Here is a 26,900-nt window from a genome sequence, read left to right on the forward strand (position 1 = left end):
ACTTCATTAAATTATACAGCACATCAAAAAATTACAGAGCATATTACCAGTTATACAGTTAAATGAAACAATTAGAAATTAAGTACTATTGATAGAGACATCTAGGATCTGGCCAAAGTTTTTCATATGGCATGTATGTAAATTTTATTTAACATTCCATGAAAAAAGTTGGGGCCACTCTTCAGAACAGCAGTTCTTTCTTTTAACTTTTAATTTTACTTAGAAGTATAGCCGATTAACAATGTTGTGACAGTTTCAAGTAGACAGCAAAGGGACTCAGCCACACTCAGAAGAGCACTTCTTAATCTTAAGTGGATGTCAGAGTCACCCAGAAAGCTTTCTGAAATTACACCTGCTTTGAAGATGTCTTTAAAGAGTATTTCAGAGGACCTGGAATTCTAGCCTCCTAAGATGATTCTGATATGAACTCACTGAGAACCTGGCTAGGATCAAAAATACTTATTTTCTCTGTTATTTTTGTTGGAGTATTACTTAATCTTTAAATCACAACACACACAAACACATACACAGGCACTCACTCCTAGCCACTCCCCTGTAACTTCTGATGGATACCTTCTGATTTGCTTTTGCTCCTCTGGGTAAAAGGCAAAGTTGTTGTGCCCAAGCAAGTCTTCCAGACATTCCCCGGACGAGCACAGTGACAGAGGGGAAAAAATCATCTAGAATAAAATGTTGGTGGAAAAGTTTTTATTTCCGGCAACATATAAAATATACCTGCTGTCAATTTTAGAGCCTCTAATAAACACAGCCCTAGCACAGTGCTTCTCTAGCTTTTCTCCTTTGTGAACCACCTCTGCGGATTCTGCCATATCCATGTACCGCTGTGACTATTACCTTACTTTCTAAATTAACTTCTTTCTTCCCTTTTTCTGTTTTTTCAAAAGGAAATTATATCCTTAAAAGGAAAACCAGAAACTCTGGTGTGTTAATTATATATTTTTAAAACACCTATTTAAAAATACATAAAATAACATCATATCGCGTACCTCCAGCAGCACACGTACACATTTTATGGAAACATTATCCTGGCAAATACTCTTAACTGTCAGTGTTGCGGATGGTCTAAATGCAAAAGACAGGCTGGGTGCGTGTGATGTTGGAGTCACATTCACCCATGCCTTTGTGTACCACTGGCAGGCACTGTTTCATCCCAAGGTGGAATGGATGCAGAATGGACTTCCTAAGCACCTAGATCCTTTTTCCTATTCCCTTCTTTTTCCTCTGGTCTAGCAGTCAAACTTGTTCAAACTTCTCTCACTTTTGTCTTAAAATGTCCTTGTACATATAAATAATCCCAATTGTTTATATTTTTGGTAGACTTTCAATGCAATGAAATCACTTAGAATGAGAGGAGTGGAGTCTTAAAAAAATTGGGAAAGGGTTGACACCCCTCAGGCCAGGAAACAGGGGAGACTGGTATTTTATAGACTCTTACAGCAGATAGCTTGGGAGTGGGAAGCAGGAGGAGCCAGGAATAATTGATACAAGCCAAGGAAAAAAGTCAAGCAAGCCCAGGTCTAAGGTAGAGAAAGATGAGGTGCCTGCAGGAAAGACCTGGGACGAGTGCTTCTGGAATTGGGCAACAATTAAAAGCCCCATCTAGTTCTTATTAAAATCACTATATTTTACCACAACATAGAGGACACCTCTGGTGGTTATTTCCCTGAACTTCTGGGAAACATCTAGTTTTATTTCATGAACAAGTCAAATATCCTCTCTGAGCCCTACTTTCTTCATCTGTAGATTCCCTGGGTTCCTGTATGCCCAAAGATTCTGTAATCTTCACTTTCCTTCCCCTTCCCAGCAATAAGGATCTCTCTAAGAACATGCTTCCTTTACATATTGGTTGATTCCAATTACCATCAGAAAAAAAAAGTACTTTGAGCAGTCTGTACTGCAGGGGTAATACACCTTGAGATGGTTATAACTGGGGGAAAGATGGGAAGAAAATAGTGTATGTTGCGTCAATGGAAAATCAATGAAGGATTTTCAGGAGGGCACGGGCATGATCAGATCTACATTTGAGGATGGAGGCGCCGCTGGCAGCAAGTTGGATGGAGGGAAGGGTGATGAACTTTGGAACTGGAAGGAGGGACAATCAGATCAGGCAAAAAGCAACTGCAATAATCTAGAAATAATAGTCCTGCATTTGGTTGTATTGGGAGGAATGCAGAGAACAGAAGACACCAAAGTCACTAAGGGAAGAGAAACTTCGAAACCAAATACATAAGGGAGTAACAGGAAGGAGCAGGTGAAGATGACTCCTCCAATTTCCAGCCTGTTTGGGTGGCAACCATAACTGAAAAAGAACAATGTGGAGTGAAGGTGGGATAGGAGAGGTACAGGATCCAAAGGTCAAGAAGGAAAGAAGAGGAATAATGATTTTCATACGCAAGGAACAACAGAAAATATTCTACCAAAATAAACTTTTTATAAAGTTATGGAGCTCTTTTCTAATAGATATACATTAAGAGCCTCTGAAAGATTCTATTTCATATGTATATTCTACTTTTTGACCCTCTGCTTTTCAGTTGCTATTAGGTCATCAGCTAGAAGCCTTTTCTGACAAATGAAAAATTACTTAAAATTTTCCTTTCCTTCCCCGATCCCAGAGACAGCCTGCTAATATTGATAGACATGTTGATTTAGCAATGGAAAAAGCCCGAAGTGCTGAAACTTACTCTGTTCATTTCCAAGAGGTTGCTCCAGCATTGCCAGGATGACACTGTTATCCAAGACAAAGTACCGGAAACTATGTTTGTTTATGGTTGGCAGTCTGGAGTATTTGATCAAAGTGGTCTCATTCACCAGACTACAAGGAGAGGCAGGACCACTGGGTGAAGGAAACGCGCCAAGCAACTGCATAATACTAGAGAGAATGCAAAAGATAAGAGTTAATTCCCAAAGCAAGACTACATCTTTACCCCATGCATCAATCTGTCTCTAGATTTATCTGACCACAGCCATGCTTCCCCTTTGAGGGTCAGATTTACTCCCTGTGGTGGATGTTGTGGTGTGCTGTCCGGATTCCCTCTCCAAAACTGAAAAGATCCACTGCCCCAGATACAGAGAGACAGTGGCCCTAATTTTCAGCTGAGTCCCGGAGAGGCCAATGAGAACCACTTTATTCAAGACCACAGCTTCCTCCTGGGACAGCTCATGTCCAGTGAACTGTTGATGCTGGGGGATAAGGGGTATAAAGTCCCACAACATGAGAGACTCCTGAAGGGCCAGCCCAGCTCCAGAGCTCTTTGCTGCAAATGCATCACAGTTTGGGTCTTCCCTCTGCTCAGTGCGACTTCCCTCATTCCCCCGTAAGGGTTGATCCTGACAGCACTTTCCAATAAACCTCTTACAGGCAAATTTCTCTCTCAAAGCCTGCTCCCCAGGGCACCTGACCAATCATACTTCCAAATCATGAAGCGCCTAAAGATATATCTTAAAAATATGCACACTCCAGGTTTAAGGACTATGCTAGCTAAAGTATTCTAGACCCAGACAAGGATCTGAAGATCAGCCAAATCCCCTCAACTTTCCAGCTGAGGAAACTCAGGCTCAAAAGAGATAAGTGATCATTAAAAATCAAGCCATGCCTGCGGGGCAACCCAAGATGGGCGGGTCACGGTGGAGAGGCCTGACAGAATGTGGTCCACTGGAGAAGGGAATGGCAAGCCACTTCAGTATTCTTGCCTTGAGAACCCCATGAACAGTAGGAAAAGGCAAAATGATAGGATACCAAAAGAGGAACTCCCCAGGTCATTAGGTGCCCAATATGCTACTGGAGATCAGTGGAGAAATAACTCCAGAAAGAATGAAGGGATGGAGCCAAAGCAAAAACAATACCCAGTTGTGGATGTGACTGGTGATAGAAGCAAGATCTGATGCTGTAAAGAGCAATATTGCATAGGAACCTAGAATGTCAGGTCCATGAATCAAGGCAAATTGGAAGTGGTCAAACAGGAGATGGCAAGGGTGAACGTCGACATTCTAGGAATCAGCGAACTAAAATGGACTGGAATGGGTGAATTTAACTCAGATAAACATTACATTTACTACTGCGGGCAGGAATCCCTCAGAAGAAATGGAGTAGCTATCATGGTCAACAAAAGAATCCAAAATGCAGTACTTGGATGCAATCTCAAAAATGACAGAATGATCTCTGTTCGTCTCCAAGGCAAACCATTCAATATCACAGTTATCCAAGTCTATGTCCAAGCCAGTAACGCTGAAGAAATTGAAGTTGAATGGTTTTATGAAGACCTACAAGATCTTTTAGAACTAACACCCAAAAAAGATGTCCTTTTCATTACAGGGGACTGGAATGCAAAAGTAGGAAGTCAAGAAACACCTGGGTAACAGGCAAATTTGGCCTTGGAATGCGGAATGAAGCAGGGCAAAGACTAATAGAGTTTTGCCAAGAAAATGCACTGGTCATAGCAAACACCCTCTTCCAACAACACAAGAAAAGACTCTACACATGGACATCACCAGATGGTCAACACTGAAATCAGATTGATTATATCCTTTGCAGCCAAAGATGGAGAAGCTCTATACAGTCAACAAAAACAAGACCAGGAGCTGACTGTGGCTCAGATCATGAACTCCTTATTACCAAATTCAGACTGAAATTGAAGAAATTAGGGAAAACCGCTAGACCATTCAGGTATGACCTAAATCAAATCCCTTATGATTATACAGTGGAAGTGATTTAAGGGTCTAGATCTGATAGATAGAGTGCCTGATGAACTATGGAATGAGGTTCGTGACACTGTACAGGAGACAGGGATCAAGACCATCCCCATGGAAAAGAAATGCAAAAAACCAAAATGGCTGTCTGGGGAGGCCTTACAAATAGCTGTGAAAAGAGAGGCGAAAAGCAAAGGAGAAAAGGAAAGATATAAGCATCTGAATGCAGAGTTCCAAAGAATAGCCAGAAGAGATAAGAAAGCCTTCTTCAGTGATCAATGCAAAGAAATAGAGGAAAACAACAGAATGGGAAAGACTAGAGATCTCTTCAAGAAAATTAGAGATACCAAGGGAACATTTCATGCAAAGATGGGCTCGATAAAGGACAGAAATGGTCTGGACCTAACAGAAGCAGAAGATATTAAGAGGTGGCAAGAATACATGGAAGAACTGTACAAAAAAGATCTTCAGGACCCAGATAATCATGATGATGTGATCACTCATCTAGAGCCAGACATCTTGGAATGTGAAGCCAAGTGGGCCTTAGAAAGCATCACTATGAACAAAGCTAGTGGAGGTGATGGAACTTCAGTTGAGCTGTTTCAAATCCTGAAAGATGATGCTGTGAAAGCGCTGCACTCAATATGCCAGCAAATTTGGAAAACTCAGCAGTGGCCACAGGACTGGAAAAGGTCAGTTTTCATTCCAATTCCAAAGAAAGGCAATGCAAAGAATGCTCAAACTACAGCAGAATTGCACTCATCTCAGATGCTAGTAAAGTAATACTCAAAATTCTCCAAGCCAGGCTTCAGCAATACGTGAACCGTGAACTTCCTGATGTTCAAGCTGGTTTTAGAAAAGGCAGAGGAACCAGAGATCAAATTGCCAACATCCGCTGGATCATGGAAAAAGCAAGAGAGTTCCAGAAAAACATCTATTTCTGCTTTATTGACTATGCCAAAGCCTTTGACTGTGTGGATCACAATAAACTGTGGAAAATTCTGAAAGAGATGGGAATACCAGACCACCTGACCTGCCTCTTGAGAAATCTGTATGCAGGTCAGGAAGCAACAGTTAGAACTGGACATGGAACAACAGACTGGTTCCAAATAGGAAAAGGAGTACGTCAAGGCTGTATATTGTCACCCTGCTTATTTAACTTATATACAGAGTACATTATGAGAAACGCTGGACTGGAAGAAACACAAGCTGGAATCAAGATTGCCAGGAGAAATATCAATAATCTCAGATATACAGATGGCACCACCCTTATGGCAGAAAGTGAAGAGGAGCTAAAAAGCCTCTTGATGAAAGTGAAAGAGGAGAGTGAAAAAGTTGGCTTAAAGCTCAACATTCAGAATATGAAGATCATGGCATCCGGTCCCATCACTTCATGGGAAATAGATGCGGAAACAGGGTAACAGTGTCAGACTTTATTTTGGGGGGCTCCAAAATCACTGCAGATGGTGACTGCAGCCATGAAATTAAAAGACACTTACTCCTTGGAAGAAAAGTTATGACCAACCTAGATAGCATATTCAAAAGCAGAGACATTACTTTGCCAACTAAGGTCCATCTAGTCAAGGCTATGGTTTTTCCTGTGGTCATGTATGGATGTGAGAGTTGGACTGTGAAGAAGGCTGAGCACTGAAGAATTGATGCGTTTGAACTGTGGTGTTGGAGAAGACTCTTAAGGGTCCCTTGGACTGCAAGGAGATCCAATCAGTCCATTCTGAAGATCAACCCTGGGATTTCTTTGGAAGGAATGATGCTAAAGCTGAAGCTCCAGTACTTTGGCCACCTCATGCGAAGAGTTGACTCATTGGAAAAGACTCTGATGCTGGAAGAGATTGAGGGCAGGAGAAGGGGACGACCGAGGATGAGATGGCTGGATGGCATCACGGACTCGATGGACATGAGCCTGAGTGAACTCCGGGAGATGGTGATGGACAGGGAGGCCTGGCGTGCTGCGATTCATGGGGTTGCAAAGAGTCGGACACGACTGAGCGACTGAACTGAACTGAAAAGACCAGAAACCAAGACCTGCTACCTTCTCACTGCGTGGCCATGAACAGCTATCCTCATTTTACAGACCAGGAACTTGATGCACTAGTAGTTACATCTTACAGGACTGCTGCGATTATTAAATGAGACTATATAAGAAAAAATGCTTTTTAAATTAGAATTCAACTGATCAAGCCTAAACATTCCAAAATGTTTACATCCACAGAGATTCCTGCATGTCTTCAAGGAACAGTAATAACTTATACAATACCATTTACTATGTGCCAGAGTCTAGAGCTAAGCACTTGACACATAACATTTTATTTATTTATTGTAACAACCCTATGAAATAGGTACCATTATTATTCCCATTTCATAATTAAGAAACTGAAACACAGAAAGAATCTTGTTAAGAAAACATAAAGATTTTATCTCGTGGTCCTAATATCATCAGACCCTTCCAAAGCAACTCATTTGGAAAATTAGTATTCCCCACCACTAGTTACATCATTGCAATTCTCAGCTTGAGTAGCCTCTCCTCTTCTCTTTCATTCTAATGCTTGAACCCAAATCTCTCTGATAACAGAAGACAACACTGCTCAACAGATACTTTCCCTCCATTTCTTCTCCTCCTAGGACGAGGACTACTTAAGAATTTCAAGGACAAGGAGAATTTCATGATGAGTTCAGGCCTAAGGATTTCTAGAAAACCAGTAATGGGAAAAACATGGGTTTTCTAATATGGAACAGAGATGGTTGTCACAAGCATATGGACCATGTAAGCTTATGTTCCATGCAAGATTTTAAGACATTATCAAATAGGATGCTGGGAAGGGAATAGGTCACTAAGATCAAATCACACCAGCCTAACTACATTTTCTCTTCTCGATAATTACTAGACTGGAAAGGCAGAGAAGTATCTTTGAAATCAAGACATGCAGCTTACTTGGCAGTATATCATTAAAAACTTATAGATAAGATTTAAAAATCCCTGTGAACCAGAAGAGAAATCTCTTATCACGTGCTATGTCAGTCTTTTTCTGTTCAATATTCTTATCAGAGTTTCCAATTAGGACACACAGGGCAGGCTCATTAAATCTACAGTTGACCTAAAGTTGAGCTGCAGAGTTAATATTACCAGAGTAAGAGCTGGGATCCAAAAGAATCTTAAAATTAAAAATAATAAGGTAAATCTTACATAAAGAAATTTCAAGTTTAAATGTAAAATTCTATATATTACATCCAAACACCCCAAAATAAATGTTCAGGATGAGAAAGACAAAATGTAAATGTGTTCAAAAAAAAAAAAAGCCTCTAAGGTTTGCCTTGACTAGGTTTCTCAAAAACCCAATTTTAATGAAAATATAATATTCTACAGAGTTTAAAGGTGATCAGCCTTTAAAGAGGTGCACAGTCAAACCAATGCGACTGAAAGGAAACTGACTAGGATAAAGAGTACTTTAAATCCCCATCATATGAAAAATAGTCAAAAGTACTGGCAGAAATGAGGAGGAACATGAGCATTGTTGGAATTCCTTCAGTGGCCCAGAAGCTAAAACTCTGCCTTCCAATGCAGGGGTGTGGGTTTTATTCCTGGTCAAAGAACTAAGATCCCACCTACCAGGGGATGCAGCCAAAATGTAAAATAAAAAAGAAACAAAAGAACACAAGCACTGTCTTCAGATATCCCCACTCTGTGGAAAAAAAGGATTCCACAAATCAAAAGTCTGAATCAGAACAAATGGGTAGAAGTTAAAGCGGGAGAGATTTCAGCTAGATGTAAACATCAAGTTTTCAACAGTTAAAATGAAATGGGCACTTGGGGGGTTAAAGTATCCCCAAATTAGAGGCTAAATAACTTGGTAAATAACTCTTAAAAATCAGTAAGCACAGGGGCTATTGAAATGACTTCCAAGAGTCCTAATGTATATTCTACAGCAAAGGGAAAACCACTAACAAGCTGATCTACATTCTCTAACTATCTCCTGTGTGCTCACACCATGAGGGGAGTAAAAAGGGAAATGGGGCCTCTACCCAGGGTGGGGAGCTAAGACTAGCATGTATCAAATACAACCAGGTGTGATCATGACACCATAAAATTCATGGTGTGGCAGGGTCAGACTGAATGAACACAGAGGTGTGGAAAAGCAGAATAATCAAAGAAGGTTCCACAGAGGTAGCTAGATGTGACGTGAGCAGCTAACAGTGGAGGATGTGGCCAAGAGGAGAGGGAAGTCCTGAAATGCAGGGGAAGCAGACAGATAGGTATGAACACGTGCAGTTCACAGCCACGAGTGGCCAGCCAGCTGGGGCAGAAGGGTTGTGCTAGGAGATCACAGTTTGAGTGGGGACTCAAGGAGGGCCCTGAACACCAGACCAAAAATTTCACAGCATGTGGCAATAAACAGAAATCTTCTGTTTTCAATCACTCACACAGCAGAATAAGCATAGTACCTAAGATGATGAGTTCAGTAACAGAATGCAAAATGAAAAGAGTAAGAGATTGAAAACAGGGAAATCAGACAGAAAGTGAGAAGGGCCTGGACTAGGATGCTCAGGTCTGAGGGAATGGAGGAAATACTTTCAAAATTAAATTCTACTGGACTTGGTCACTGACTTCATATGGGGAATGACAGATAAAACAGAGATAAATCAGAAAGAGTCAAAATTTTGAGTTTGCATAGCTGGAAAACAGTCGTGATACTGACACAAAGCTCTAATTGTGTGGGAACAGAGAAAATTGGTTTTGGATGTTTCATGATGACTCTTTAGGGCCCTCTTTAAGACATGAGGCATTCTGTAGAGCTGCCAGCAGAGATGAGCCACCTAGACAACTACTGCCTAGGTTGAGGATGACAAGCATGACTCTGCTCATTCCGGGCTTATATCCAATCCTCGCTGCCAATCATACTCTCAACGGAATGTCCCATCCACAGGCTAGGATGGAGCAAACTTATTTTTATACAATGCAGAGTCCCAGTGAGAAATATCCTTCCCCCTTTCTCCGTATCTCTTTTATTTTCCAAGGTACCCATCAGATCTTAGTTTTTAGTAACATTTTTAAGTCCACCCCAGACCACGCATTAGCCCAGCATTAGCACAGTAAGCAGGACTGAACTAAAGCAAGCATGCTTCTAAAACTTTATTGAATAACCTAAGCCCATGAGGAACAGAAATAAACCCAACTTTATTGTGCATGCCCCAAGTTCTCTTGGAAAAGGCTCATTTGCATACAAATCTTCTACAGGCTGTCTTCTTGTATAGTCAGGGAGTTGTGTCTGACTCTGCTGTGATGCCAAGGACTGTAGCCCGCCAGGCTACTCTGTCCATTGCATTCCCCAAGGCAAGAATACTGCAGTAGCTTGCCATTTCCTTCTCCATGGGATCTTTCTGACCCAGGGATCAAATCCCTGCCTCCTGCATTGCAAGCAGATTCTTTACCAATAAGCCACCAGGGAAGCCCACAAGCTGTCTTACCACTTTTACTAAGAAGACCAAGATGAGCCAACTCAATATGACCTGACATTCCTCCTCCCTGATTTTTATGTTGTTCTGGATCCTCATCCACACTTACCCTTTCATAAGCCACTTCTTCCCAACTGTACCAATTCTACCCAATCTTCTCCATCTGTCTCTTTCAGTCAATAAACTGCCTTTCTTCCCTCTTTCTACTCTGCTAACTAACCGGCCAAACATAAACTTTCATCTCTCTCTGCTACTTTTTCAAGATACCAACCTGTCTCCGTCCCTTCATTACCAAAATGCTTGAAATAGGAATTTTCTCTTGCTGCCGTAACCACCCCTTGCAATCTGACTTACAGCTCAAACTATCCATTCTCTGAGAGTCAGGTCAATGTGATTTTCCTCAGGAATCTAACTTCCCTGAATCTGAAAGTATTCACTCCCTTTTTCCAACACATCTGCATTCCATATGTACCCCTTCTCTTGGAGCATTTTATTCTCCAGCTAATATTATAGATATTTGTGTTCATATCTTATTCCTCCCTATTGGACTAGAAGCTCTCTGGGTGTGGAAACTAAATCTGATTTATTTTTACAATTCTATTACTAGTTCGTAAGAGGATGTTTATAAGTTTTGGCTTGAATGAACCTATAATATGTAATATAAACGGTGTAGCACAGAATAAAAACCACTAAGCTGGAAAGCAGAAGAGCTAATGGTGTGATCAAAGTCTCTGGACTCAGCCATCAGAGTGAGGGTGTGGGTAAGGCTCTCCAAGATCCTTTCTAGCTCTAACATGATATGACTTGAATTACTGTCAGCCAGCATAGAAAAACAAGGACCCAAACTTTTAGCCTCAAGATCCTGGTTTCTTTGGTCCAAAAGAACAAGACAGTTTCTTTTCCATTTTATTTCTGGAGAAAAAGAATCCTAAATCAGGTTATGTCACTTAATGTTAAACAACTGGGGAGGAGATGAAACAACACAGTATCACATCCAATCCCGTCTAACTCCTAGACACAATCCTGTGACGTCACTTTCATACCATGTTAGGGTGGCTTCAGCAGCATCCTTTACTCTCATAGAGGCAGGATTTGGCTCCTTATCACCTTTGTACTTGACCTCTTGCTCACTGTTCTTGGACTTGCTTCCTGAAATACCCAGTTCCACAATTTCCAGCACTTCCTTAAGGCAATCCTAGAAAAAGGAAAAGCAGATTAGTTTTTATAATATATCTATCTTATGAGAAGATAAGGAAATACATCCAAGTGTCAGTATTGGTTGTGTTTTGGTGGTGAGACTCTAATGTCTCATTTTCTTTGGTAGGTACATATCAACTTCATAATAATTTAATAAAATAAACTTGCCCCCCCCAATTTTTCTTTAAAGATCTAAATTTGAGTATTAAGAGATCTAGATAATAAGTAATGATAAATTCACTTCAATTTTATCAGTCACCATTCTTGTAAAATTACCATGGACTATAAATTGTGAAAGATAACCGAAAGAGATATAACAGTAATTCAGCTAGACCTGGACACTTTCAAAACAATTTCTGGTATCCTAATGCTATACATCATCACGCAAATGACCAAGATTTAATCAATGGTATTATTTTTATAAACTATATAAAGCTCTGTATAATTTTCCAATAAGACTGATATCTCTTCTTTTATTTACACTATGCATTCTTTTATAATTGTCTTCCCCTAAGAAAAGTATTACAGTGGTAAGAGAAAGCAGCCTAGATAATCTGTGTTTACTTAAGATGAAAGAAACGTGTGAAATGAAATTTTTAGCTACAACCTTTACGAACAAGGTGTTCTCTAGGTTTGCAGCCTAGTTATCAAATTCCCTTTCTGGTCTGATGATAGGTGACCAAAGTACCTTCTGGCCATCTCACGGCTACCATCCTTTCAAGAAAAAACAATCCTGATTGTTTGCAGATAAATTATCCAAAGCTCCATCTTTCAAAGAATTTCTCTATGGGTTAATCTGCAATCAAATACAGTTGACCCCTGAGCAACATGGGAGTTAGAGGCATCGACCCCCAGTACAATAAAAAACCCACATATAAATTATTTTTTCTTTTTTCTGTTCCACATATAAAGTCAGCCCTCCATATATGCAGTTCCTCCCTATCCATAGCTCCACATGCATGGGTTCAACCAATCACAAATCATGTAATAGTATTTACAGTTTTTTTAAAAATTTGCATGTAAGTGGACCCACGCAGTTCAACCCTATGCTATTCAAGGATCAACTATATAAGCACGATGATAGTTTTCCAGTTATGCTCAATAGGATAAGTGTTCTGAAATATAACAAGTTATATTCAGCTTAAAGTATGCAATATTGGATTTAAATTTAGATATTCTCTTTTAAAAGATATTTTCCCAATATACATTTTTGTTCCTATTTTCTGTTTTAATACCTAGTAAACTAACCTTTTCATCAAGCATGTCGGGGTGCTCTGTCAGCCAGACACAGAGACACTGAAAAGCGGCCACTATCATGGAGTGCAGGTCCCGGGAGTGAAGAGGAGCTGGCCGACTACACTGGTACACAATGTAGCTGCACACAGAACTGATGGCTCGCTTCCGGTCTCCAGAGTCAACCATCACCTTCACCTGAGCATATTCGTTTGGTGAACACAGTTAGCCAGGAACCACGGTACCAATTTCAAAGCCTCTACACTGAGGCCCAGCCTTTCTGAGAATATAATATTTCAGGTGTACTATCATATATACTCTATAAAAAGAGAGGGCATTTTTCAAACCCTAAAACACTAAAATTTCATTTTAGCATCCCTCTTCATGCTCTAAAACCTAAACTGCTGGGGTACAACTACTCATCACTGCCATAGATCACAAGAAGAGCTGGCAATGGAACATGTACACATTTTTTTAAGCCCCCTAACCCACCCCATAATGATGCTCTATGGGCTACAAAGTTCTATGCAGCTGTCCAGAGGTATAATTAACATACAGTAAACTACACATATTTAACGTGTACAATTTGATAAATTTTGGACTAAGTATACACCTGTAAACTATTACCACAATCAAGATGGTAGACATATTCATTACCCCTCAATCTCATGCACCTTTATAACACTTCCCCAGAAAAAAAACAAAAACAAAAAACTTCCCCTTACTCCTTTTTGTCCCCTCCCTAGGTTACTGCCAATTTGTTTTTTGTCACTATAGGTTAACTTGCATTTTCTATAGTTTTATATAAATAAAATCACAGAGTACTGTATTATTTGGGGTGGGGGGAGAGTCTGGCTTCTTTTACTCAATTGTTTTGAGATTTATCCACAGTCTTGTGTATATCAATTTTTCATTCCTTTTTACTACTGAGTAGTATTCCATTATATGGATTATACCATAATTAATTTATCCAGTCACCTGTTAGACATTTGGATTTTTTCAAGCTCTTGAGTATTACAAATAAAGCTGCTATGTATAAGACTTTGTAAGAGTATATGCTCTCTTACTTCCTAGGAGTAGACTGATTAGATCATATGATAGGTGTATGTTTAGCTTTTTAAGGACCTGTGAAGTGTGAGTGAAAGTCTCTCAATTGTGTCCAACTCTTTGTGACCCCATGGACACATTTTTTAAGCCCCCATGGAATTCTCTAGGCCAGAATACTGGAGTGGGTAGCCTTTCCCTTCTCCAGGGGATTGTTTTCTAAAATGGTTACACCATTTAACAGTCCTTTCTCTCTCTTTTTTTGTACACGGAATATCTGATTGTTCTAGCACCACAGGATGAAAAGACTATCCTTTCTCCTTTGAATTATCATGGCACCTCTGTCAAAAATCAAATGTCCATACACACGCAGATCTATTTCTGGACTCCCCGCTCTATCTACTGATCTAGCTGTCTAACCTATTCCAATACCAGACTGTTTTGATTACCATAGCTTTATAGCAAGTCATGAAATCAGGTAGTGTTAACCCTTTATGATTTGTTAGGTCTAGACAGCACTCCATTTAGGGTTAATTATTCCTTACTACTGCAAGGGTACTGAAGGTCACAGTCAACAGTATCTTGCTCTCAAAGACCATGTGGTCCTGCACATCACACAAATGGTTGTTCTTACCTCCTACATCAGTAACTGCTCCTCACAAAAATATGGCCATTACATCTATGCTTGAGAATCTTTGAGGTAAAGGTAAGCTCTAAGTGGTAGTGAGAACACCTCAGGTTTTCTTGTTTATTTTGCCTTTCATGACTCAGGTAAGTCACAGCCTCTGCTCACCTGTCCCCTCATCTATAAAATGAGGGCTTAAAGTTTACCATCTCAGACAACATCACTTTATGTGTGTATATCACCTTTGTGTTTACAAAGTGTCCTACATATTTCATTTCACTTCATCCTCACATCACCAGGTGTTACACACAAAATAATCCTGCCTATTTTACAGATACAAAAATACTTATATGCTAGTGAAGATTCAGAGAAACTGGAACCCTCCTACATCACTGGTAGAAATGTAAAGTGATTCAGTTGCTGAGGACAACAGTTTGGCAGCTTCTAGAAAAGTTAAATATAGAATTACCATATGACCCAGCAATTCCCCTCCTAGTTATATAACTAGAATAACTGAAAATTGGCATTCAAATAAACACATGTACATGTATGCTCACAGCAGCACTACTACTCACAAAAGTCAAAAGGTAGAAACAGCTCAAATGTGCTACAGAGGAACAGATAGACAAACTGGTACATCAATATGATGGAATATCATTTAGCCACAAATGGAATGAGATTGAGACTTTTTCCTACAACATAAATGAACCTCAAGAGCATATTAAGTGAAGAAAGCCACATACAAATGGTCATAGGTTATATGATTTAATTTCTATGAAATATCAGAGTAAGTAAATCCACAGAGACAGAATGCAGACTGGTGGTTGTTAGAGATAAGGGGAAAGGGAGATCAGGAAACAATTGCTTCATGGGTACAGGGTTTCTTTCGGGGTGGTAAATGCTTTGGAACCAGCAAGAGGGGGTGGTTGCACAACACTGTGAGAGCACTAATAGGCACTGCACTGTTCACATCAAAAGGTTAATTTTATGTGAATTTCACTTTAATTAAAAAAAAGAGAGAGAGAGAAATGCAAATGGACACCCAACTCTAAGGTTCCACAAAATAGATAAACAGCTGGGAAAGAAATCTGAAAGTACAGCCAACTTTCATTTAACTCTGATAATGGAAGATGGAAGAGTCACAGGTAGGCCCAAATGGTGTATTTTAGGATAAGTTTTTCTTTCATTGCCAAATCTGTATTTATTCATTAACATTAGATGATTGCTGATCTTATAATGGCACAAGATGTCATGCTGAAAATTTAAGCATATTATGAATAAACACAAAATCAACCAGTATTCTATCATTATGTGCAAATAAAGAGCAAATACTGAAATGTTTCCTATCATCTAACAGCAAAAGTATCATTCACACCCTTTGACCCTATTAAACAAAAAAGTAAAGATCGTTTTGTAAAATCTCACTTGGAAGCTCATTTTTGCACATTTTGGATATCAACTGTGATGAGTATAATCAAGACTGCAACACCCACATGAAGGGGGTCTGGAGATACAGAAAAAAGAGCCATACTCCAAGGCTGCTGGGCTAAAATAAAGGGACTGTCATCTCACCTTTGCCAGTCCAGAGAGGAGCTCCAGAGCTGCCAGTGATATGCTCATGTCTTGCCGCCACTGAGAATTGAGTCTTTGGGTGACGAGATGAATGCTGCGAATCAGGAGCCCAGCAGCTGAATCTGTATTAAGAGCTAGGATATAACCCCAATGCCACATCCCACAGGGAGGGAAAACAACTAAGCATTAGTAACGAGAAGCACAGCATTCCACCAGGCACAGACCACAGCAGCCACAGTGAGCATGACGGGCACCCACACAGTGCTACGCTCCCCGCCCCACTGGCCTGAGCAGCTGAGCCTGACTGAACAATGGTGCGCAGGGTCCACACACTGGACCAGAGCAGCTTCTAGCTCCCAGCTCAGGTACTCTCACACAGACATCCACTGGGATTTGAAAGCTTCAATATCATTCTTATAACAGTATAAATCTCAACATTTCCAAATTAACTCACAGAGTTACATTAAAAAAAAAAAAAACAATGAAACAATCAAAAGGTTATCATTTATTTCCTTGGAATTTTATACAGGAAGGAATTCAAATTTCAGAATCTCTTCAGATGCTGGGAATTATCCTAAAACATCTGCTGAAATTATTTTCAGGGTTCATATCGTCAAAAGTCACATGCAATGCTTTTTCAAGCAAACTTTAACATTTAATTCTCTGAGACAACTTTAATACTCTTAAAAAATTAAATAATCAAGTTACTGTGTATTTATGTAGCCTCCAATTCTATATTTAAAAGTAATTACTACTCAGTTAATAATAAATTAGGACAAACTAAATTGAATTTATAAAGGAAGCTTTAGGGACATTATACCTGTCGATCCTATCAGAAAGAGGGCAGTGACAACAGAAAAAGGAATGATCATTAAAGAGAGACATTCATGCGACACTAACACAAATCTGGATTTCTTAGTAAAAACTATTTTATGACATTACAAGCAGAACTCACTAACACCAGTTCAAAATACTGAAACAAACAATAACCACTTCGAACATTTATATTAGAACACATATAATGCAAAAATTTCTTTAAAGAGTTTTAGAAGCAAGAAAAATAAACAAATTTTCACCTATATTTAAACACAAGCATAATGAATAAAATAACAATTTAAATAACTTCTTCATAAATGCAATATTTAAATGTGTTAAATAACCACATAATGATCTTGTGTATCTGACAAGCTGAAGGATACTTAAAGCAAATTTAAATCACTGAAACATGCCTGGACTCCCGGGCTTATAAACTCTCCAAATGATTAAAACATTAAACTCCATCTAAGAAGTTAGATTTCATTCCAATCTAGCTGGATTAATAATCTTAGATTCAATATACCATTAGTATTTATGCATAAAAACATAAAGGCACCCACAAACTCAACAAAATCCAGAAAGCAATTGGCCACGGTAAAGGACATTACTGAGTAGGATGCTCTACTTGCAAATGCTTCCTTACTCTTTGTGACTGAAGAATCTAACCAGACATAGCAGGGTATACAGGCTTCAAACACAAAGGCAGACTCTCCTTTGAGTTGCCATCTAATGCATAAACCATCCTCACTACATTGCAAAAACTGAAATACTGACTGATTCTGCCATTAGACTCTGAGGCCGTGCCTAAATCCTATTCGATTCTGAATTACTAGCACCTGGTACAGAAATCAGAAATGCTTCCTATAAATCACTTATAAAATCTAAGAAACTATCCAAAATCTAACTACTAAAAACTGTAGAGCTAAATTTAAAAGATCTGTTTTCTTTTTCATAATGTTTTAGACTAATAGCTTCTCTGTCATATTAAGTACACAAAAATTATGAACATGAAAATCTAGTTTAAAATTTCTCTGCTTGTTTTATATATCTGGGCATTGAAAGTTATTCTATAACTTTAGATTAAAAAACAAACAAACTAAACTAAACATGGCTTACCATAATCTCTCAGGAGAGCTTGAGCAGGTCTTTCACTGTCAGGAGTTGTGGGTTCTGTGCTTCCACCACTCGCTGAACTAATACCACTATTTGTGCGACTATGACTCTTGAAGTTATTTTCTCCACCACCCTAGTCAAAAAAAAAAAAAGAATCAAATATACAAATATGGACAGAAGTCAATCACTAAAAGCCATGCGGGGAAAATGGAATGTGCCAGCTAAATAGCACATAGCTAAACTGATACATAGATAAAAATTGACAAAGGATTAAAACTGTTGTGGTGTTTTTATATAAACAGGATTAAAACTGTTGTGGTATTTTTACATAAACACCATTTACTGGTTCTATCTAGGGTCTGATGGTTAGAGGCTGCCCATTTTGGAATCATCTTTGCTACTGTTTAAAAGGATCAGACTATTTCCACCTTCACTAGACTTCAATAGTTAATGGTTCTGGGTCTGCAAAGAAATACCCTAGTGCCTCCCAAGCGAAACTTCAGAATAGGAATATATCTTAAAAAACAAAACACAAATAAACGAATAACAGTAACTTCCCAATGTTACATAACATATACAAACAATAAATATATGATTAGTATATATAGCATATATTAGTATATACAGATAGACAGATAAAGATCAACTCTTATATGTACAGGAGCTAATGAAGGTATCTGCTAAAGACTTCCCTCATCTCCCCTACAAACAGAATTCATCTTATCCATGTAAGGTGACTGTTATTAGCCACCTACTGGGACATGAACATAATTTCCTTAATAATAATTTGATCACCCATCCTATATCCACTCATCTCACCCCAGTATACTCGGTTAATTTCCTGCCTACCAACTGCCTGCCTCTATTCCAGGTAGAGGGATCACACATCTTGAAGACAGAAGCAGGGAGCAATGGAGTCTCTGGAAAATATTTCTGATTTAGAAGCACTGGTGCTTTGGGAAAACCTTCAAACTTTGGTCTAGAGGGACAGAAAGAGCAGCTGAGATCAAAAAGGATAAACTAGATGCTGTTTACAGCCAACACTAGATCTACTACGGATACGTGGAATCACAGAGTAAGGGAATTTTTCTAGATTATTCAAGCCAATTCACCAACACAGCAAAAGACATAAAAGCTTTAGGTAAACACCGTCCAGGAGTAAAGACACTGTTTAGCTGGAATTTCTCTCCTGCAGAATCTCTCAGGGACCTAATGAGACACTTAAAGGTAAGAAACCTCAAAACAGATAATATTTTTAAAAGGACCCGCTGAATCAATGAGCTGAATCTACAAATGCCTTTAAGAACACAAGGACAGACATTTTGGAATATAATTCACATAAAAACAGAAGTTGATATTCTCTGACTAATTACATGTTGTATGCTTCTTACCATCTCCATTTGGCAACCAATGGCTTCTAAAAGTGCTGAATCTTGAACAATATTTAACATTGCCCCTGAAACAACAAAAAAATACATTTAAATACATGACAAGAATACGAAAATGGACAAAATATCTCAATTAACAGCAAAGACAAGAATATGATTTTAGCAGAATATTCCTGGAAATTCCATAAGATTACTGATAAATCCATCAGTTAGTCAAAAAAGAAACTCTTCAAAAATGACCTAATTCTTATCTGCCCCCCAAATTTTAAAATGACATTTTTCTAAAATAAATCTGAATGTCAAACTTTGTTTTGTATAAAAACATGACCAATTTTTAAATTGGTGTAAAAGACTAGATGTAAACATCTCAATTTCAAGGGTAACATAAACTAAGAAAAATATTATGGAACATTTTAAAAACCAGATTCTGATCTTTTCAGTATAAAATAACAAAGTGAAAATCCACAGCTGTATTTTTCTGACCAACTAACTGCTTTTTAAGAATGCTTTTAGGGCTTGCCCACAGCTGCATATTCTGAAGGCAAGTCACATGTATTTATCACCAAGGAACTCACAGCCCTAGAAACTAGTAAAGAAACAAGATGGTGAACCGTGCACTCTACTTCTTGTCCCAGTGGGGGAGTGCTCCCGCGCACTAGGGATAGGGAGAACTGACACAGTTTTGCCAAACTATGCAAGAGTGACAATTGACTCTTCCTTGGAACATACAAGGGGAGATTCTATAGAACAAGGATAAAGCAGAACTAAATACTTCATCAACTGTATAAATTATATGATTTCAAGTGATATGTGTTTTGAACAATCTAAAAAACTACAACTCGGAGGCTCTCTCATATTGAGATTTAGCCTCTGTTCATTAAACTCTTTTCCAAAATGAAAGGATTTACTCTTCTATTTATTCTCCCTTCTTGCTGCATAACACACTATAATTACAGGGCACCCACTCCGACCACTACGGTCACCACAAATTCTCCGGCCTTGCTGTTTCCCCTCCTGAAATGAGATCCTAACCTCACTGGTGCCTATTCAAATCCTGCCCTTTAAGATCCAATCTAATTTCCACTTTCCCCTGTGAAGTTTCCTTGCTCTTTCAGTCTATTCTCTCTCAACACTAAAGACATCCAACATGACATGCAATCAGCACTGCCTTCTGCTGTTATCCGAGTACTCTGTGAAGGTGTTTCAATCTCTGCAATGAGACTTGCTCAAGGATAAAAGCTGTGCAATTTGCTTCTTTCTCCTCAGAGTACCTGTACTTAAGACCATGCCCTTGGATTTGATTAAAAAACAAAAAAGTACAGTAAGAGACAGCTGCAGTAACCAACTTGAGAGGTGATAAGGGTTTAAAATATAGAAGTGGCGATAATGACGAAAAGTTATTCACAACAGTATGATTAGAAAACCTGTAGGAAACAATAAGGGAAAAGGGAGGAGGCAGAAACAGCTACTCCTCAATCTCCTCTTGGCAGGTTCTGTCATGACTTCCACAATTACAGCCAACTCCAAATAGCCTTGCATGTACTAATGGGCAGGAGGAAAAGGCAGAAGTAAAAGTAATGATGGCAGAGAGGAAAGGGGAGAAAAAGGGGAAGCAAGGAGAGAGGAAGAGAAAAATAAAGAACAAACAAAAAACTAAGCCAACATGACCTACCAAGACAAGTGATGCGTTCCTTCCCTCATCTCACCTCTTCAAACTTTTTTCATGTTTAAGAGCAAACAATTCTGTCTCTGATTAAGAATTAAGTAGGGTTATACTTCGCTTAGGTTCCTATCACTGACCCCCTGCCTCAAGATGCCTGAGATCAACAACAGTATCTGGGTTTCCACTTACAGAAAAAATGTGTGAACACAAACCTAGTATCATTTGAGTGTTGTTGGGGTCCGTTTCCGTTTGCAAGGCACCTATTAGTATATTCACAAGTCTCAGCTTCAGTGACAAAAAAGTTATTGGTTTATCATAAGAAGAGCTGTCATCATTACTAAACTTTCCTTCCAGGACTACCTGCAGAAGAAACAAATAACATTTAATATCACCTGCTGTGGCACACTACAGTCCTGTAGGAACTGCTACAGTGGACAAAGAGAGGAGCAGTCCAACGAGCAGGGCTTTCGGTCTGACTGATGGTAGCCACCGTGCTAAGTCTATCACTAACTTACACAACATAGGGGATCAGACACACTAGCCTCTCCCCACGTGAAATAGTAGAACGGCTGAGTGACAGAAGAAATACCTTCACAAATCAACTTTGCTGATTCACCTGAAATAATCTGAAATTTTTAAGAAAGTTCCTGTTCCATCTTAAAAATATATATTGACTTGAATTAGCACACAAAACATACAGAATACGAAAAACTTTAATAAAATCTTACCTCAGATTTGACTGTGCCAAAGTGATGTGGGAGGGGCAACAAAGAAAGCAGGATATTAATGGAAGATCGTCTCAGTTCTGTTGGGTTTACATAGCTTTTGAATTTTGAGAGTTCTCTGCAAAATAAAACGAAAAGCTATTAGTATTTCTGAACTGAAGTATGTTTTTAGCTATTGCCAAATACATATTATGCTAATTTTTCACAATACAAGTACTGGGTTTGGTTTTACAGAGAATGCAGAAACTACTTTCCACTGAGTTTATATTCTGTAATTTCTGTGTGTTTGAGAGAGAGAATCGCACTGTTAAACTGTTAGGGAATTAAACTAGAATCTGATGGATTGATTTTAAATATCAGGCCTATGCTACAAAAGACCCATTGGCTGGGGCTACTCTTATCCCTCTAGACCAGGCCAGAAAGGATTCAATACACCCATGGATAAATCAGAACTGAAGGAGTTCAGGGACAAGGTGGGTCTAGACGCTCTACTCTCATTTAATGTGGCCTGAGAGCCCTTGGATTATGAAGACCACTGGACAGGAGAAACTGGGAAACCGGGGAGGAAGCACCAAAATAGACCAGGCCAAAACTAACAACTGACATACGAGTACAGGATGAAAGCTTACCTGTCAGGCAAAATGGTTTCAAGAGCTGAAATAAAGTAAGGAACCACAACATCAATCCCTTTCAAGTCACAGCAGAACAAAGGAGGGGAGTTTAGAATAACGCTGGCCAAGACAGGATGGCATACATAATCATTTATCTGCAAACCTTGAATTAAAAGCATGTAAAATCTAGGAAAGCAAGAAAAAAATTTTAAACAAACTGCTGGTCAACCGTTTTCATTATCACTAATATTTTCTACAGTCATCTTAAATTTTATTTCCAATCTTCACTACTTCTATCCTTTAAAAGGCATTAATGAAAGTTAGAACAATTCAGAATCAAATACACTAAGAACCAAGTTATAATTTCTTAATCAAAAGAAAAAAAAGATTCATGTCTATTACACTTTCTTGCAGTGTTAATTAAGCCTTGCAACTCAAAGTTACAGGTGCCTGCAAATGAAGTAACTAAAAACAAAAGGCCGCAGTAATTATCAATACACTGGAGGAATGACCAAATTAAATTTCATGTCAGTAAAATTTTGCAGTATTCCAAAATTCCTGAAAAAAAAAGTGTGTTGTGTCTTTTCCCACTTCCCTACTATTTTGGGGGCACAATGAAAGAAACATCATTTGACCCTTTATACACAACATGAAGGTCACCCTGAGTAAGAATCCTTTTAGGAATGTACTTAAAGTGTACCTTACTTTCAACATCCTCCCCTAACCCCCAAAGAACTAAGCATTCAAACTTCAATCATTCAAGAGACACTATATAGGTATACTCTTCAACTATATAAGGCATTTTCTCCACAAAACTCCTCACCTCCTGTTTACCGCTCAACGCATTTCAATCTACCTTCTCTCTCTGGAACTCAACTAAAAACATGTTATAACAAATACCCAGTGGCTTCTCAACTGCTGAATCCAAAAGACATGTCTAACTCTTAATTTACGCTGCTTTTTGAAAGCATTCAACCTTTTGAGTACTCCCTTCTTCTCTTATTCTTCTCTCATGTCTATGGCTAGTTCCTTTAACAAATCTTATTCCACATGCCTCGTAATACTAGTGTTCCCCAGGCTGACAACCTTGGTTCTCTAAGCTGTTAGTCTGGTTAAATAATACACAAGCCAGCAAACATAGTCAAATTAGTCTCTAGCTCCATATCCATTAGCCAAAAGCACCCTGGAGACCTGAGGACAGCACATGTCTGACTCTAGAACTCCCTGTGCACTGTGTCTGGCACAAAGTAGGAACTTTATAAATATCTGTTGATAAATAACCCACAGGCACCTCAAATTCAACAGCTTCAACACTAAGCCCATCCTTGGCCCCCTCACACATCTGTTCTTTGGTTGGTCACACTACAACCCATCCGATCTTATGGGCCAGGTGGAAGACTCATGGTCACAGCCTTCTCCCTTACTGCTACTGACACTGTTTGCAGTACCACCCCAATCCATAGTCTCCCTCCTAAGAAATATGTCCCCACAAGGGATGCCTGTATGCAGTATGAACCACCTTCACAGCTGTAGCTGATTAGACCAGAGGCAGACAGCTGATTAATCAGATCCTCTTTCCCAGGAATCTGAAATTGGGATTCAGAATAATAATTGGCCTTTGTGTCACTAAGGCAAAGGCCATGGAAATTTGGAACTTAGAAGTACACTACAATGTAAGAAATTGCTATGCAGATAACAGAAGAATGAGGCAGTTCTAGAAGGCCATGACGACAGAGAAACAGAAAGGAAGAAAGGTGTTTTGGTCCCTGAATACTTTCTAGCCCCTGGTTTCTGCCCTTTGTGAGACCCTGCTGCATGTCCTGATATTAGAAGATATTAAATAGCATGAGTTTCTCAAACTGTTGCTTAAGTCACATTAAGAGCGGTTTCCATTAAAGTCAACAGCTTATTAACTCCTGATTAGTTCCCTGCATGTACCATTCTGTTTCTACCTATATTCTCTACTTTTTCTGAGTCAGTTTAATCTCCTCTCCTGAGAATCTAGTATGTACACAAACACCTGAATGTTCTTTCTAATATCACTTCAGCAGCTGTGTGAAAGATCAGTTGAGGAGGGCAAAAGAGAGTCAAGAAAAATAGGAGGCCATTACCAGTTAATCTAGGGAAAAAGTGACATGTGAAGTGTCATGGTGGGGACAGAATGGAGAGATTAAATAGAAGAAAGGAAAGAGTTGGCTGACCACCTAAAGATACAGAGGGAGAGAAGAGAAGCCTAAAATGACGGCAAGTTTCTGGCATAAGCAACTGAATGGATGGCAGAGACATTCAAAAAAACTGGCTGAAGGTATAGATTTGGATAGAATGACCCCATTCAACTTGCTAACCCAGTCTAAGTAACTAGCCATCTAGCAAGTCCAGCACGATCACCCAACTCTCTGCACTCTTTCTTGAAGCCCCGGAGCAAGGGCATGCTGCTGCTTCCTCTGAATGCCTATAGCACTTTACCTGTGTCTCTCTCCTGCCAACTTCCTATTGCTGCTGGATTGGTATTACTGTGTACATGGCTCTGCTTGAGAAAATTAGCTCCTTAGAGGCAGGATTGACAGCTAACATTTTTGGATCATCTATAGTGTCTAATACTGTGGCAAAAAAAAAATGTATCAAAAATTGAGTGTGGCCCTTCCAAATCTCTCTATAATTATTACATGTCAATAAGCTGGAATAAATACTTCTAAAATAAAAGAGATGTATTGGGCGTCCTCACGAAATCTAGTATGGTAGGTAAAAAGGAATTCAAGCAAAACTTTCAATTACTTACATGCATTTGCAGGTATTTAAAACCAACATTTACTTATCAATTCAGCCTACCAAGTCATACTACAATAGACTTTCACTATCACAACTATACAAATGGAAAAATAAACAAAAAAATTCTAAGACCTGGATAAATAAGCTGGCAGAATCTCTTCTCCAGTCTTCTTGCTACAAAAAATCCTACACAGTGTCCCACAAGCCTCAGCTCTTCCTGCTTCATAGTTATCGGGAAATTCACTTGCATCAAACATAGGATTGGAAACCATGGTGTCTGTGGACATTTGTGACCCTTTCCGTCGAAACTCCATGCTAGCTTGTGTTGTAATGGCTGGGGAGAAAAAAGGAGGGTTTTATTATATTTGTTGATATGCAAAAAGGCTCATGGGACCCTGGACACAAAGATCAAATGTTGGTGTCATTAAATAGCTACTTGAATAGAATCCAATAATGCTTTTGTTTGGCAACTAGGTCTTAATTTTTTTTTAAAGGGCTCTCTGAAATCTTCTTTGAAAAGGGGTAACAATTAGTTTATAGTGGTACTGTCAGTTAACAGATTCAACAAGAAGCATTTTTCAACTGAATTTTTGATTAGCAGAGTACATTTATATATATCTGTATTCACACACATACAGATATATAACACAGAATTTGGCTTTTCTATTACTTATTCTGTTTTTTCCTCTCCCGATAAAAGTGATGCTTAAACAATAAGAAAAACAGGTGCTGCAATTTACACATTACCCCAGACAGACATCATAACTGAATGGGTAATCCCATGCCAGGGTGTATACTTTAGGGAGAGGGCAAGGTAAGGACAGAATGGGTAGGGAGGAAGAGAGAGCATTCCCACCACCCACCCACTCCGAAACACACACCAAAGAATTGCTCAACCAAGCAAAATGAGAATGAATTTTAACAACCACAGACAGCAGCTAACTTTAGGTTGATAAATCAGAAAATTGGATTGGGTAAGAAAGATTATCATGGTCATTTGTTGTCACTGAAACAGAAGCCCTTCGAAAGTTGCTCGTGTTTTTAGGAAAAGATTTCATTGTGTAGTGAAAGTCACTCTGAAATCTTTTATCACTCTACATGAAATGTTTAAATTATTTTATAGTAATAGATTTAACAGAATGCAGAGTCAAGCATAAATCTTTATGCAACTTCCCATGAGCCATTTTTAGTCCTGAATAAGGTATCCAGCAATAATACATTTGAAAAACACTACATGCAGAATGCATACAAATCAAACACTAAATCTGTATAAAAATAAGCTTAAGCTTTAAATTAAAAAAAAAAAAGCCAAAACACAGTTAGTGCAAAATCCTGGAATTCATGACATGACCAGACTAGTGTACAAAATAATGGGACTGATTCAGGCAGATTAATTTGCTTTTGCCAACAATCTTCCCCATTCAAAACACAGAAAAGTATTTTTCTTCCCAAGTGCAAAAACTACAAGAGACAATGACAATCAAAAATTTTAATGGAATTATGAAAAAAAATAAAAACATGACTGCAATTAAGGAGAAGCTTCTGGTTCCTACTTACAAGATTTATAAGAAAGAAGAATTTGGATAAAAGATGCTGCAAGATAATAGAAATAAATGGAAACAAATCAAAGGACAGCAGTAATTATAAAATACTTTAAAGATGGTGAAATTTTACAATAAGTTAAGAAGCTTTTTAGCTTTTTAAAAGTTAGGTTAAAAGCTTTATGATACCACAAGCTAGTTCAAAAACAGGAAACTGCATTCAGATCCAAAATTATGATTTTTGTATCATGCAAAACAATGAACGAAGAAAATTACACAACTACAAGGAATTGAGGTTCTGAACTGCCCATAACGTGCATTAAAATTTTAGTTCATTAACCCTTCCCAGCTCAATGTTACATTTACAAAGCACCATATACTGTCATGTATATCTAAAGCTAACTAGTTCATAGAAGCAAACATTTTA

At 38.7% G+C, this 26,900-nt stretch overlaps 1 protein-coding gene across 4 annotated transcripts in view; it reads right to left on the reverse strand.

The window, feature by feature from the left end:
- Window positions 1-26,900, reverse strand: part of RALGAPB (Ral GTPase activating protein non-catalytic subunit beta) — a 93,853-nt gene that overhangs the window by 24,283 nt on the left and 42,670 nt on the right. For 2 of the 4 annotated variants that reach the window (XM_040248336.1, XM_040248338.1), the window contains exons 10-20: window positions 25,065-25,266; window positions 22,182-22,349; window positions 21,556-21,670; window positions 21,040-21,187; window positions 19,168-19,232; window positions 17,780-17,909; window positions 15,848-15,981; window positions 12,622-12,804; window positions 11,220-11,371; window positions 2,703-2,890; window positions 574-680 (exon numbers count right to left, since the gene is read on the reverse strand). In XM_040248336.1, the coding sequence (XP_040104270.1) occupies window positions 574-680; window positions 2,703-2,890; window positions 11,220-11,371; window positions 12,622-12,804; window positions 15,848-15,981; window positions 17,780-17,909; window positions 19,168-19,232; window positions 21,040-21,187; window positions 21,556-21,670; window positions 22,182-22,349; window positions 25,065-25,266 (1,592 nt within the window). Of the gene's footprint in view, window positions 1-573; window positions 681-2,702; window positions 2,891-11,219; window positions 11,372-12,621; window positions 12,805-15,847; window positions 15,982-17,779; window positions 17,910-19,167; window positions 19,233-21,039; window positions 21,188-21,555; window positions 21,671-22,181; window positions 22,350-25,064; window positions 25,267-26,489; window positions 26,526-26,900 lie in introns of all 4 variants that reach the window. The other 2 variants (XM_040248337.1, XM_040248339.1) reach the window with 2 other exon arrangements.

This window comes from Oryx dammah, unplaced genomic scaffold (assembly GCF_014754425.2).
Source record: "Oryx dammah isolate SB20612 unplaced genomic scaffold, SCBI_Odam_1.1 HiC_scaffold_10, whole genome shotgun sequence".
NCBI classification, from domain to species: domain Eukaryota; kingdom Metazoa; phylum Chordata; class Mammalia; order Artiodactyla; family Bovidae; genus Oryx; species Oryx dammah.